General features: G+C 40.9%; 1 protein-coding gene across 4 annotated transcripts in view; it reads right to left on the bottom strand.

Annotated features, from left to right (window-relative positions):
- Window positions 1–3,030: 3,030 nt before the first annotated feature.
- The window catches only part of BCKDHB (branched chain keto acid dehydrogenase E1 subunit beta), a 289,020-nt gene continuing 276,207 nt past the window's right edge, over window positions 3,031–15,843 (bottom strand). For 2 of the 4 annotated variants that reach the window (XM_006034413.3, XM_025216410.1), the window contains 2 exons: window positions 10,254–10,402; window positions 3,031–3,356 (listed from right to left, as the gene is read on the bottom strand). In XM_006034413.3, coding sequence (XP_006034475.2) covers window positions 10,262–10,402 — 141 coding nt within the window. In that variant the 3' untranslated portion in view covers window positions 3,031–3,356; window positions 10,254–10,261. Of the gene's footprint in view, window positions 3,357–8,894; window positions 9,630–10,253; window positions 10,403–15,843 lie in introns of those variants that run through there. The other 2 variants (XM_006034412.3, XM_025216409.1) reach the window with 2 other exon arrangements.

The following is a 15,843-nucleotide window of genomic DNA, read 5'->3' as shown; positions in this document are numbered from 1 at the left end:
TTTCCTGGCTATCCCTAGGGGTAGGGAAGCATCAGAGATCTTCCTGCCCACTGCCCGGGGGCTGGGCTCAGCTGGAGGTGCAGAAAACAGCAGCAAGGATTGTAAGGGGTTCCCCTTCCCTGTGCCTGCTCCAGAACTGGGCAGGGTGGGGCAGGAGGTGGGGACTACTCTCCAGCTGCCCTGTTGCTGCTATCCCCTCCCCAACTGAGTACTGCCCTGGCTTGGCCCAGTTGGCTGTGAAGCTTCCTCCCCACCGCTGCCCCAAAGTGTAGAAAGCAGCAGTGGAAAGAAGGGGAACATGGTGAGGGGAGATTAGGGGAGAGCATGTGCCTCTGAGCAGGAAGACAGGAGGTTGGATTTCCATCTGCTTTAGGAAATTTAAGAAGTCCCCAGGGGCTCCAGTGGCATGGTCCATCCAAACAAAGTAGCCTGGGAGCAGGGGGCACAGGTACCCCTGTAGTGCCAGTTGCCACTCTGCACCCCTCCTTGAAAAAACCTGGATCTGCCCCTGTGTAGTTTAATATATCCAAAAAAATAGCATTTATAAAATGACTTGGTTAATGGACTGTTCTCTATATTGAGAATTAAAAACAAGTTTACTTTTTCATACCTTTCAGCAGGTTCAACAAGATTCTGTAATGAAGATCTGTATTAAGAGTGCAATCTATTCATGAAATCAGACAACAGAACTTGAAAAGTGGATATACTACTATAACCCATCTAAAGTTGTCAACATCCTTATAAACAGTGATGAATTAACCCTCAGCTCTGCTATGAAGCAAATGCTGTCCCATTTTACAGACGAAGAAAGCCATTACAGATTTGGTATCCAAATGCTGAACACCCAAAATAAGTGTACGGTGACAGCTGTTGCTCAGCATTGCTGAAAATAAGAATCACTGATATACTGCATAAATATGAGTTTATTCCATCGTCCTTTAGTCTGGAATACATTCTAGACTAATGGACAATGGAAGTCACATGAGGGACTTAAATGGCTAACTCTTACAATCATTAGAAAGCCCACCCAGTGCTAAGTTTTCACTGGGGTCATGTTTGCTTTCTTTTAGAACTTAACCCTATTCTCTCAATCATCCTGGAAAATCCTCTGAGTTGGTTACAAAAAAAAAACACTTTTTGCCTCTAATGCATCACATAGTTTAAACACAAATTTCAGTGTTTGACCCCAAGTACTCTAAATTTCCTAAATAAAAGAAGAAATTCCACTTATGAGACGTTTGCATTAATTAAAAATAAAACTCAAAGTTTTAGCCTGAGAGCTCAAGATGAAATTTACCCTGGGCTGAGGGCCAAGATACACTTAACTTTGGTGGATCAGAGCTGATGTAGGAGGAATCTACTCTTCCAGGCGAGGGACAGACATTACACATAAACTGGTTTAAGTGATCAGAATCTGGTTTAAACCTATAACACAACAGATATTCAGTGCACATAAACCAGTTTGAAAATGGTGGAAACTGGTTTGAGATAAACCTGGTTGAATGTAGTATCAGACTTCACTGATTTGGGTCAAACCAGTCTATGCAATGTCTGTCCCAGACCCCTTGTTGGTTTAAGTTAAACCAGACAGCCCCAGCATCCCGGCATGCTCTCTAGAATGGGCAGGGCTCTCTGCTCCACAGCAGAGCTGCCCTGCCCCCTGCTCCCTGGCTGCAGCTACTTCAAAGACATGTAGGCTACTCCCACCCACCTGCCCCCTCACCACTTCCTTCTAAACAGAAATTTCCCCCTCCCCTCTGCCTTGCTGAGAGGTATCTGTGTATTAGCTAGCAGAACACATGCTGGATCCAGTCTGTGCTGTGACAAAGGCAGAATCAACAGGCAGTTGGTAATGTCCCTCTGTTGTTTTCTTAATGGGGTGATAAACACTGAGTTTGGGGTGATAAAGACTGTTATCAGTTCCCTACTGAGCTAATTAGCACATCCTGCCAGGGCTTGACCACACTCCCCCCTCAACTCAGTACTGTGGAAGGAAAGGGAGGGCTGCTCTAGCACTCCCCGGCTTCTAGCCTGAGCTACTGCAGGCATGTGCCTGCATTTCTGGAATGAAAAGGGAATGTCTATCCACCTCCAGATTGCTTCAAGCTTTGCAGGTTAGACTAACCTGCAAAGATTGAATTAATTCAGGCTCAAGCTTTTTGAATGTCTGTCCCTAGCCCCAGACTTTGGAACCATAGGGCAGTTGTAGGAGGTTTCACAGCTCCTTAAACACTCCTGAAATCAGGGACAAGATAAGAGAATTCTTACAAGAGCTACTTATTTTTTCTTTGGTTTCCTTAAGCTCTTCCCTAATCAGCAAAGATTCTATATTCAGTTCGAAAGCTCTCAAGGTATCTACAGAATCCAAACCCTTTCCATTCTTAGGTATGTCCAGTGCCCTCCAGGTTCAGTAGATTGACCTGATGTGGAAGCATTCTACAAAAGGGAAAGTGAGTATTGATAGATTTAATCACATTGGAAAAGCTTTTCTACACTTTTATGTTCCTATATCTTCCCCTAGTAGAAATGTCATCTATATGCCTTTTTCTTCTGCTACTGATGCCAGACTTCCCCCTCCTCCCTCCCTTTTTTAAAAATTTACAATGGTGTGTTTAACAGTCCACCAAAATAATATATCCTAGATTTAGAGAAAACAACTGAATTAAAACATAAAGGCAACCAAAATGAAGAGTTAGCAATGCACCCTCCTAGCTATCCAACCATACAGGACATGAACAAAATCTCCCTCTCCCCAAAAGATAAAGCTTTTAATCAGTTTGGAAGTCAGGGAAGAGGATTTTAGGATAGTCTTAATGGAGACCACCCAAATAATGACAAATAGTCAGTAATGACATTGCTCAGGGAACCAGTTAAATGTCAGCAACTGCACGACTGCTGTCAGTGCTGGTCTGACCCAAACAAATTAGTTTTGCTGCTCAAACATTATTTTATTTCAAACATATATTCACCAATTAAAGAATTCTTTGGATTTTTCCCAAAACAGAAAAAGGAAACAGGAGATGACTTGAGCACAATATGTTTTATTGAATAAAATCCCACATCTAATATTTACACAGTGAAGTCATTTGAAGATGTGTCCTAGCAAAGCGCTGAAGTCAGTAAAGTTCATACTGCATCTGAATTATTTTTAAATACATCTGAGTCTATTTATTACAGCAATCACCTGTCCATCATTGATTTCATAATTTGAGCTTTTGAAGATTAGCCAAGGTGAGCGTTCAAGATGGTTGACTTTACAGAAAGCAATCTGCTATGGGACTTCCAGGACAAACAGAGCTGAGTAAATGCCAAAAGCTCTGAAGAAGACTTTTGAATGCTCTTGTTCATTCTTCTATCTGTGAAGAAGTAGAAAAATAATATATATGATAGACATTAAAAGCAATATTTATAACTTAAATACATACCTCCCAGCAATACAATCTTTTTTCTTTCATTTCACACATAATGCTTCCTACAGGATATAAAAGATTATTTCCTTTACCACATATCATGTATAAATTTTGATTAAACCCATTTCTACCTCATTGGTGACAGGTGACTTCCTAAAACTAACACACTCAAGATGTTTTATTTTAATTTATTTCAGTCATTTGGTTCCATAGTAAATGCTTTCCTGGTACATTAAACTTTATTTTTGCTTTATCATAATCCTGGGTAAATTCAAGAAAATGTAATGGGTTTACGTTTATGTTATAAATACAGTTTTATATGCAAGAATATTCATTAAAATACTAAAAGGGTGGAAAAGTCAATCCCTGAGAAATTAGATAATGACAGAATAAATATCAACCAGGCAACATTAACAATGGGTTTGTCAATCTGTAGTCTTGAACCTGGGGCTACAGCCTGCCTGGCACAGCTGTTCCTTCTGGTCTGTCACCTCCTCAATAGTACATTGGGGCAGACTCAGGTGGCCAGAACCCTCCATCTGGGTCTGACCACTTCCTGCTACCAGAGTGCTCAGCCAGGGCCAGTTGACCCTTCACCCTTTCCAATATAAACCTCCGACCTGAAAGAGAAACTGTCTAGGCAACAAGGCATAACCTTGAACCTAGACTGCTACTCCCTTTACTTACACCAACTGCTATTGGATATCTGACAGATTATCTGGATACCTGACCTGGCTTGCTCACTGACCCCAAGTGTGGCCTGACTCTTTGATCCCCTGATCCAACTCGTTTGATCTCTTAGACACCTGACCTGGCCTCCTGACCCCATGCTCTGCCTACCCCTCTGGATCTCTGACTTCATTCCCCAGACAGATTTCCTGCCTGGCTACCCTACAGTTGGATTCTGCACGCTCCCTTCAGATATTGGCTGCCTCTTCCAAGTCTGGATGACCCCCAGACCAGGCCACACATTCCCATATGTTTTATGATATAGTTTTGTACAACATTCCATAGATGCACTGTATTAAAATTAAGTTCTTTGGTCCCATTCAGGTGCCTGAAACCAAAGACACTATCCTTCCCTTCCTTTTAATCTTCTACATTTCACTCTCCATCCTCTGTTCTGATCAAAAAGACATCTTGTAGAAAAAAACCCCAGTATGGAATCATGTCACTGAGGACTATTATGACCAAATTCTATTCCACCTATTGGGCAGAGCTAAGGGGACTTTGGCACCTAAGAATTAACCTTTTTAACCCTATTCAATTCAATAACATGCCTTTATCTTTCCTTTCAGACTGAGTCAAGAAAAGCAGCAAGGAAGGGGAAGACTCCCTCACCTTTTGCATTAACTGTTTTTCAGGGACTTAAGCATATGGGCCCTTAAGTTCATTTACATGTCTAATGGGTGGATTAGTATCTGGCCTTAATGTAATATTTTGTATATAATTTCCTAGTCTTTTTTTAAAGTAAATTCCATCATTTGGTTCATATTGACAATACCTAGATCAGCAACAAGGTTTGAGGCAAAGGCAATACAGCTTTTTATCAACTGTCCTAAAGGAACAGCAGCAGTAGGTTCCTATGTAAAAGCTTGTGCTCTCTCTATATAACTTATTTAGTTAGTCTATGCCAAGATGCAGATCTACACTGCCTTTCAACTGATTTCAGGTGAACAAGGCTAACTAGCTCTCTATGTGGATCAGCCATTCGTAGTAGGTGCAACATGCACTTTGCCAATAACTTATATAACTTTTAGCTAACGAAAGGACAGGGGCTGAGAATGGAGATTCATGTGTTCTATTCCAGCCTCCAGAGAGAAGTGTATTTTAGTGGATTCCCTCCAGACCAAATTTCAAACTCCAATCTCACTGAGGTATGAGGTAATGTTAGAGTGGTTACAGGAAAAAATACTGACAAAACTGCCAGTTTCTCCCTTACTTCTTCCTCAGAAACAGCAGTTTTGCTGAAACTTTAAACAAAAAAGTCTGCCTGAAGAGAAGGAAGCAGATTAAATTTGATCCTGAATGGCTTAAAATTGGAAAAAAATATAAATGTCAAGGGACTTAAAATGGAAAGTACTAAGTAACATAAGATAAATAGATGTGGCTAATAAAGACACTTTAATTATTCCATGTACAGACAAACTGCAACAGACAAATATTAGCTCATACAGGTGAATCTCCATCAGGGATGCAAAAATTAGCAACAGGCTAAAATATATAGTCAGAGCTGCAGAACACAAAGTTTCATAGGGTCAGAGGGAAGTCATCTGGCCATTTGTCATTCTTATCCTACAACTGCTTCTGATTTTTTTTTTTTTTTTGCGTCACAGCAGGATATTTTATATAACGTGTTGGCTGTTTTATGAACAGTGAGGAACCATACCAGTTATATAGGACATATATATTCATGTTACTCTCACCGCCTCTTTCCACTTTGTTTGCTTTCCTAGTACAAAGAGTTATTTGGAGCACAGCTGCATACCAGGAAGTTAACATTATATAGAGCTAGCAATCTGAAAAGTATCTTGCATAATGTAAACTCCCCAGAAAGCCAGAAGCTGTTGGAAGTTCTAATTCAGTTATGTGAAGATGTTACTTTTACTATCTCTTACATGAGTCATACAATATTACAGAGTCAGCTTTGTCTACGAACAGGAAAATCATGAGCACTGTCAGCTGCAAGGAAGATAACTCTCTATGTGTGATATTGTTGGGGAATACACAACCTAGTCAAAAAGATGTGCATTAAAACAAAGGCACGGCTTATAAAAATGTGTGATTCAGTTTCCAGCACAGGGCTCCTGACAAGGCTTGAGCACAATCCTGCAAGCAAATTCAGGTGTTTGTGCAAAGCTTCAGTGGGTGCTAGGTATACTTAAACAGAGCCAGAGGTAGCACTAGTTTTCTGGATATTGCCCCTTTGCTCAGGGTCATTCTGATCACTAGATTTGGAATCAGGAAGGAATTTTACCCCATCCTCAGATTGGCATGGATTGTGGGGTTTTTGCCTTCTTCTGTAATGGGGGGTCTGGCCCTCTGCTTGGGGACTCTTGAGCGTGTATTAACAACCTTTTATAGAAGCAGGACATTGGCTGCTATGGTTCATCCGCTTTACCTGTGGCAAGTTATGGTGTTGTGTGTTGTATCAAGGTTGATGGCAGCATTATGAAGAGTTTAGAGTATGGATTTTTATAGGATGGTCTGGATACGAATGATCCTGCCTCAGGCAAAGAGTTGTACTACATAACCTCTGGAGGTCCCTTCCAGCCCTTTCTCTACTAGGAAAATACACCACAGAGGGCTATATTACAGTTGAGTCTGCCACAGTTCATAGTCTGCTTAAAAGTAATGGATGCAACAAGTTTCAAGTAAAGTTCTTTATTAAAGGGAGAAAGCAAGAAAAGTGCTGGCTGTACAGGTAGATCTTGTTCTAACAGGGGTGGCATGGAACACAAGCAAAACAAGCGACTAACTTAAACCCTGGCAGCTACCCCCAGTCCTACAGCTCAGAGGCCAGCCTTAAGTTCTTTTCTGGCACTGAGAATACCTTAATACCCTTGAGTCTACCCAACAGTATGAAAGAGGAGACAACTTGAGGCCAGGTTTTTCTCCTTTCCAGCCATATGGCTCTGCTCAAAGCCCCACAACTTGTAAGGCCATCTCTGGTATTTGAGATACTAGATCTCCATGCTTCCTGCACATGAATGGATTTGGAACATAGCAACCTTTAAATTCTTGGCCAAAAAAGTACCTTAGTAATGAGTGATTCTGAATATAAAAGCCAGAAAATGCTAAAATGATCTTTTCTTTTTCATAGAAATATAGATACAAATACATTGTTGGCACATTTGAACTCTGCAGAGTAGACAGCTGAATGGGAATCTATTGAAACTACTGCTTTTTGACAAATAGATTAGAGTAATTTCTAAAAATATTTACTTAAAAAGGAAACACTAGTGCCAAGTTGACTTAAAAGCACCAGTAACAGCAATACAATGCGAACTGCGTAGACTGAAATTGTAAAATACACACTTTGTTTTTAAAGACACCAAAGCAATTATTTAATGCAACACAAAAACCAATAATAAAATATTCCCAAATAATTCTTTGAGGTGTGTGAGCAAGGGTATCTAACATGGCTATAGTATTTAGCACAGATTAACCAAATCTAGGTGTATATGACAATACTGAATGTCAGAGATAGTGGGCACACACACACACACTCCCCCCCCCAAATGCCTGCTCTGACATGTGCTAATTAGCACACATTGGAGCAGATTTGATTAATTGATTAATTGAGTCTGCTGCAGCTAAGTAGCATACTCCAGCAGCCTTGGTGCTAATCAGCATGTGCCAGCAGCTTTGCTGTCATGTGTATTTAGTTTCCCTGCATTTCAAAATGGTGGCGGGGGGGCTTTAATGAAAGCTTGTTCCATGAGCTTTAAAGCACACCTACTGTCATTTTGAAGTGTGGGATGCTGCATACATGAGATGCTGTAAGCAGCCACTTTGATTAAAGCGCTAAGAGCCGCTTTAATTAAAGCGCTACCCCTTCCCTCTCTCCATAGAGCACGTATAAAGATGCCCAGTGGTTTGAAACTGCATGCTGAGAATTTCAAGCAATTACTCCTGAAATCTCTCCCTATCTTGTTCCTTCACATGTAGTCCAAACAAGCTGAAGTGACCCAGTACTCCAAAATTTCTTCTCACAAAATGTCCAACAGAAAGTCTAGGATTTTGGACCTCACAACCTGCAGGCTCCTGAGATCAGCCAGAAAGCAGAGCCAGCCTGTGCCTCCTGGCTCTCCCTTGCTCAATGGCTTTCTTCTCAGCCTAGAAAGCCAAGCTCCATAGGGGACTGCCATCAACTGCCCCTTTTACACTCTGTTGGTGGCAAAGTGCAGGTCCCTCCCTGAAAACTGAAGACAGACCTATGCAAAAGCTAACTCAGATATTCTGTCTGCATGGCTTTTGCAAAAGGCTCCAGACTGGTTTCCAGTGTGGAACAGCAGCATGTGTAAATGTTCATCTCTGTCTCATAGCCAATCTCCTTGCTGCATTCAGACAGCCTGAGAGAAAGCTTGCTTGAAGCCAGGTGGATTTATCAAATTACAGTGGTGCCAAATAAAGCAAAGAGCTCATTTGACAGATTTAGTTCAATCCAGGTAAGAACAAGGGACTGTTTCATATCAATTGTGGTTGTCATGAAAAAGGTAGTGTTTCCCCCTCAAATACGACACAGCTCAGGTAACATGGTATTTCCTCATGTTTAAGTATTGAGACATACTGGGAGTGCCAATATGTGCATTTACACTGGCTTAAATTTATTGCATAGTAAATTATCGCGCAGTAAGTTGGAACAGGCCAGCATCTACACATGCAGGTGTTAAAGCACATTAATGATGTGTGTGGACTGACTTAGGACTAACTTTCAACCCAATCATTTGTAGAGATGATTCTTTTCAGGACTCTGACTTTTCCTTCTGAATTTTAATTTCTCCTCTTCTTTCCTAGAGACCCTTGCTCCACAAAATACTACAGTTCCATTTAAACACTCTATATTTACTAAACCCCCCCCTGCAACTCAGTGGTATCTGAAATAATACCCGTGAATATTTACTGCGCAGAAAGGGCATGCATCTACACATGAATGCCTGTACTGTGCAGTAAATATGGCAACTTAAGCGGACTTGAGCGTAAGTTTGATACCTGCATCATTGATACCTAACTTTAGTCCCAAGTCAGCCCACAGACATAGTGTTAGTGCATAGCAAGGAATAATCAACATGTGCATTATTGCACAATAACTAACTGGGCATAAATTTGATACCTGCATGATGCAGGTAGCAAACTCATACTCAAGTCAGTATAAGTCACTATATTTACTGCAGTATGTTCTGGAGAAAGGGTCTCTAGGAAAGAAGGGGAGAAATTAAAATTCAGAAGGAAAAGTCAGAGTCCTGAAAAGAACCATCTCTACAAATGACTGGGTTGAACAAAGAGACATTGGTCACATAAGGCATAATACACATTCAAAAGAAAACTGTAAATGAGACTATGACACCTTTGAAGAATGGGCATAAGCAGCTGTTGCAAGCATCAAGGCCTTTGCTATTGGAACAGTACAATACAAATGCATGCTACTTAAAAAATTGTGCGCTTATAAGAATTTGCAAACAGCAGAAATCTCAGCAGGTTGTTGGGCCAAAGTACCTGGAAAAGATTATAAAGCAAATGTAATATCTGCTTATTATTTTGAAAGTAAATGTTAAATGACAAGCTTATCAATGTCTTTGAACTGTGCAATAAGACTGAAGTCTCATATCTTCAATATACTGTTGTATATTTAGTGTCATATCCTGCAAACAGCCAAGTTCCTTCTACTCTACTTATAGTTTAAATGAGTTGAGACTGACCAGCACTTCTCAAGATTTGAATCCCAGGTGAACAAAGGGAAGTTAACATTAAAATATGGTGCATCTTCATGAGTAAAGTATTTGTAAATGATTCAGTAGAGGCAGAGAGGCTCTTTATCACAGCAACTGTTCTCAAATAATCCCACTGTTCAGCATACAAGATGTTTAATTTTCTGACTGCTTGAGCAAGCTACCCAACCACGTACTTTAAGAATTGACTTCAGTGGTGCTACTTAAAATTAAGCAGGAGCACAAGTGCCTCTCTGACACAGGAACTCAAGCAGCAACAGCCAATTCCAGCTTTTAAAAATGAGTAGCCCTTTGCCTTCAAATCTTGTGCCTATGCTGGCTAGAAGCCTACTGATTAAGCTTACAAACCTAGGCTTTCTCCAAACTATCTGCATATCTTCTTATTTCTCACCTATTTTATCAATAGTTAATCATTTGTCGAAGGGCATCATAGCATTTCCATTTGTCTGGGATGTAGAAAGGTTCAAAGATGTGTGGAAACGGAGTGTCGTAGCCACATACTCTTGAAATAGGAGCCTCGAGATTCAAGAAGCATTCCTCCTGTTAACAGACACACAGAACAAAGTTAGTAAGACCTTTATTTCAGAAGCCATGATTCACAAGTTGAGGTCTTGTGAGCTTTATAGACAGCCAGCCCTATAAGCTCCAGGCTTCTATTTATGCTACAGCACAGACGCAGCTCAGACAAGAGCAGTAAAAGCATTCCATTCCTCCTCAGAGGTCCATATTAAAACAACGAATTGTATTAATATTACAGTATTTTTATTTTCTACACGTATGATATGTTAAATTGCATTCAAGTTATATTTAGTACATCTGCTATGCATCCAAACAAATGTTGCCAAAAAGCAGACACAGTGTAGGAACAAAGAAGTAACAGTTAGTATTTCCTGGATTACCTTTAAACAAATAAATGAATCATATAATCTAAAAGTGAATATTATTTACTGTGAATGTTTTACAGAAAATAATTTCAGCCAAGTGTATTAGGGACTACTAAGCCAACCATGGCTTGTGGAACCAACAGATTTGCATGTCCTCAACATTGTTTGAAAGTCAAGTCCACAGACTGCAAAATAAAAATCATTTTTTTCTCATGAGAGGTCTACAGTTGGCAAGAACTGTGGGAGTCTCATAATCCAGGCCACCAGAAACCCAGTGTCAGAAGCATGCCATGCTAATCAGAGGGTGGACATGGAATATGTTTAAAATTTTAGCATTTTTAACAGCCAGCTGAACAAAGATGTTGGAAACTTCCCACCTGCTCAACCGTCAGGGTAAGCACAGAAACTGTGATAATCTGGAATAGGCGATATGACTAGTAAATGGATCAGATATTAGAGCTAATTATCACCTCTCAATTCTTTTTTCTTCATTGCCAGCATTTCTTTTGCAGTCATTCACTCCCTCTCCTGGCCAGGCAGGGAAAAGGGAAGAACAGACCCACAGACCAACCTTGTTTCCATGCAGAGGGAAGCACTGTAAAGGTCTCTCTCTCTTTGGCTAGGGACAGACATTCAAAAAGCCTGAGCCTGAATTGATTCAATCTCTGCAGGTTAGTCTAACCTGGTTAGGTTAAATCAGTTTGTAATTGTACAGACATCCCAGACATGCAGGCACATGCCTGCAGTGGCTCAGGCAAGAAGCCGGGGGGTGCTACAGCAGCCCTCCCTTCCCTTCTATAGTACTGAGCTGAGGGGAGGCGTGGCCAGGCCCCAGCAGGACGCTGTTTAGCCCAGCAGAGAATTGATGACAGTCTTTATCACCCCATATGCAGTGTTTATTACACCATTAAGAAAACAACAGAGATACATTACCAGCTACCTGTTGATTCTGCCTTTGTCACACCGCAGACTGGAGCCAGCATGTGTTCTGCTATCTAATACACAGATACCTCTCAGAAAGGCAGAGGAGAGGGGGGAATTCCTGCTTAGCAGGGAGTGGTGAAGGGGCAGGAGGGGGGAGCAGCTTGCAAGCCTCTACCAGAGTGGCAGCCAGGAAGCAGGGAGGCAGGGCCAGCTCTGCTATGGAGCAGAGAGCCCCACCCATTCTAGAGAGCATGCTGGGATGCTGTGAGTGGCTGGTTTAATTTAAACCAGCAAGGGGTCTGGGACAGACACTGCATGAATCGGTTTGACCCAAATGAGTTAAATCTGATACTACATTCAACCAAGTTTATCTCAAACCAGTTTCTGCCATTTTCAAACTAATTTATGTGCACTGAACATCTGTTCTGTTACAGGTTTAAACCAGTTTCTGAACTCTTAAATCGGTTTATGTGTAATGTCTGTCCCTAGCCTTCTTGTCTTTCTCCCTTAGACCACACTGATTAAGATGTCCTGGTCAAACTTCCCTTACCCTAAGCCTAGAAAAGGGGAAGAGGTATCAATCCCTAGAGCTCTCTTCTGCTAGACTCATATAAACAATTACTGCCAAACAGTTATTTCTCAGATTGCTTGATAGCTTTGAACGCAAAGATGCCATGTAACCTACTGTATGGCAGTCGGCCTTCCTGAGTTAAAATAGTACCACCCACACTGGAATATGAAGGTACAGGTAGGAGTCACTTCCAACACAAGTGAATTACAAGTGTCTTCAGCTATTACTGATGTGGAGTTGTACAATGGCAGTTCAAAGTAGTCAGATTTAGAAACTGCAGGAAATATATGTCACCCAGCCAAGTTTCTTTGCATTTCCTAGTGGCCAGTTCAACCTAGGAACTGTCCACATGTGGCACTAATTTTTTCTGGGGTCTGCTTTCAAGCTTTCTTGATCATTCTTATATGAGGACAGCGTTTTAAGAAAGCAGTAGAAAAGTCATATGAAACCTATGAGTTTCACATGGTAAATAACATACAATTTTGATATTACTAACTCCAGATTGGAATGTATCCCCTTGTTCCAGAAAATTTCACTGCTTTCCATACTGGTGTTTGTCTTAGCTGCCAGTTACAGTCATGCACATATGAATATCATATCCTGCTTCGTGATCCGTCTAAGTAACCTCACCCCTTGCTGCTTCAATTTCTTTTTATTATAATGTGTGTTTAAGTTTTTTAAGGTTTTAGGTTTCCACCCCCACTGCAAAGCAATGAAATATCAGGGAAAATATAAAATGGAAATTAGTGGAGAATGAAATCATTTATCTATCCATGGAGCTGATATAGAAATTTTCCCACTCCACCCCATCACTCTGACTGGTGACCTGATCAGATATCTTTATGGGAAGAGGAGAGCATACTCCTTGACCCTACACTGTGACCATCAAGACGACTGATGCTTTGGGACACACTAGGTGCATCTACATGTGCAAATAGCATGTAGCAATAAACTCTGGCACAGTTTCTGCCGGAGTTTATTTCTCCTGGGTGCAGTGTTTACATGTACATCCTGGACCACAGCATGTTGAGCCAGGAGTGGAACAGCCCCAGCTGACAGGGGTGTTGGGGAGTCAGCCTGCCAGCCCAGGGCTGCTCCACACCCAGCTCAACGTGCTATGGAGGGGCTGGCTGGGGCACAAGGGTGCTACAGGGTGGGGCTAGCCAGCAGGCAGCCCCTGCACTGTAGCACCCCCATGCCCCAGCTAGCCCCAGTCAACACCTACACATACATTGCAGCACACAACTCCTCCACTGTAAGACAGTACTTGTCCCAGACAGTGTTATTCTATAGCGGAGTTAATTAATTTACCCCACCCTATGTAAGTATGCATATGTAAGTGGTTATGCTTTACTGTGGATCTGACTAATTAGCTATGTAGTAAAGCACATGTGTAGATACACCCAGTAATACCTATTTAAAAATAGTTTCCATATGGGGGACATGTGGAGTTGCAGTATACTGACAAGAGGTGCTAGGTGCTAAGGATACATAGACCTACCATAGAAATCATAAACAAGTAAGGCTGGAAGGGACCTCCAAAAGTTATCTAGTGAGTTCAACCCCCTGCCTGAGGCAGGATCATCTGTATCCAAATCATCTTATACAAATCCATAATCTAAATTCATAAAACTGCTGTCAACTTTGACACGACATGTGACATAACACCCTAACCTGTCATAGATAGAGCAGAGGAACCATAGCAGCCAATGTCTTACTTCCATAAAAGGTTGTTAATATACACTCAAGAGACCCCAGGAAGAGGACCATGCCCCCATTACAGAAGGCAGCAAAAACCCCACAGTCCATACAAATCTGAGCATGGGGTAAAATTATTTCCTGATCCCAAACCTAGTGATTAGTCTGATCCTGAGCAGAGGGGCAAGACCCAGCTGAAAGGAAGCTACAGCTTTAACTCTCAGCAGAACCATTGGCAAATCCAATTCAAAATCCCTAGCCCTTGCTGTCGCTAACACCCAATGCCTCTGAGAATGGCTTAAAAACACCCTGACACATGTAGCAGAAAGTGGGGGAGTTATGCACTGTTTTCCAGGAAGGCATATACAGCATAAAGTGAAGGAAACCTGTACAAAATGTCAAAACATTATGATGTGGTGTGGTTTTTCTGAGGGCTTTGCAACACAAGAATTGCTCTATCACTTTTCTGTAATCAAAACATCAGTGAAAGCTAAGAGCTGGCATTTTCCCAGATGTGTCTCGAATCTAAGGTGCCTTGCATCTAAAAAGAGTTAGGAACCACTACACTATACCAATATCAAGGAATAATGCATTTTAATCACATACTACACTGAAAAGGATTCACATACATTGTCTTCAGTCTGATTTAACTCCCCCTCCTGGGTTCTTTCATTTAACAGTAGCAGAAGCAAAGAGTTATGAAAATCCTTGGTTGTAGTTACCCAGCTGCTCAAAAGAAATCCCCCTAAAAACAATGTCATTCCAGATTGACGTAAAACCACCCCCCCCCCCAACCTCTGGAAAACCCCAGAAAAGGGGGAGAGGGAAGGGGAGGGGAGAGGGAACTTGTTTTGGGCCAAACAAAACATTCCCTTTGATCTGAGATTATTAATAGCATTGATTCTATTTCTCTGTATAAAAAAATGCAGGTATTGCCTATATATATTGCATTATAGTGTGTTTACCTTTTCATAACATTTGGAATTCTATTTAGATAGAAAGATCAATTGAATACATTAATCATGCTGCTTCTGGGATTTAAAAATACTGAGTTTGAATGCAGTGTTTTATGCTGACTATTCTCACATGCTTTAATAAAGAAATGCGATTGCAGTGATTAGACGTGTGTCAAACTATACATGTACAGCATCAAAAGTAAATTATTCATTTTATAGAAAAAATGAAAATCTATTACAAGCGCTCATATTGAAGAGAATTCCAGTCCACCTGCAAAATAACAGCAATATATACCGAACTTCTTTGCTTGTTTCAAATTCATTCAAATTATACAATCCTTTACAGCCCTTTTTAGGCATTCTGCACTGTTTAATCTCCCCATTTAAAACTTCAACTTGAAGAAACACAATTTCAAAAAGCTGCATAATGAATATGAAATAATACAGTTAAGTGATAATATTAATAGAACAAATCTGTGGTCCAGTAATGGTCTCTCCTTCCTGAGGTAAATGGAGTGGTAAAGCAAAGACATTTACTTATAAAGTGGTTGCAGTTTCACATTCAACAAATGCTATCGCTATTATACTTAATTTAAAATAAAAACAAACCTTAAGTCTTCCAAAACCACCACTTGGATTTTCTTCTCATAGGGAGAAAATCCAAAATGGTTGTTACAATCAGTCCTTACACTGTGGTTTTGAAACCTTGCAAGTTTCATACCACATTTTAATAGCCTTTCAGTTTGAGTATGCTACTTAGGAAGTTTTGCAGCTTTCAGAAGCACAAGTTGGATTCTCCCAGTGATGGAATTAAAATGAGATTCTATGGGGCATGGTGGAAGCTGTTAACTGATGCAGTCCAAGAATGACAAAGCAGGCAAAGCGATGGAACTACTACAAGGTTTAGGTCTGGGAGAAGGTGAGGTAGGTGGTACCTTAAGGTGCCTG

The sequence above is a fragment of the Alligator sinensis genome, unplaced genomic scaffold, assembly GCF_000455745.1.
Source record: "Alligator sinensis unplaced genomic scaffold, ASM45574v1 scaffold405_1, whole genome shotgun sequence".
NCBI classification, from domain to species: domain Eukaryota; kingdom Metazoa; phylum Chordata; order Crocodylia; family Alligatoridae; genus Alligator; species Alligator sinensis.
The sequence above is the reverse complement of the archived record's forward strand: the minus strand, read 5'-3'. Positions and strand labels throughout refer to the sequence as shown.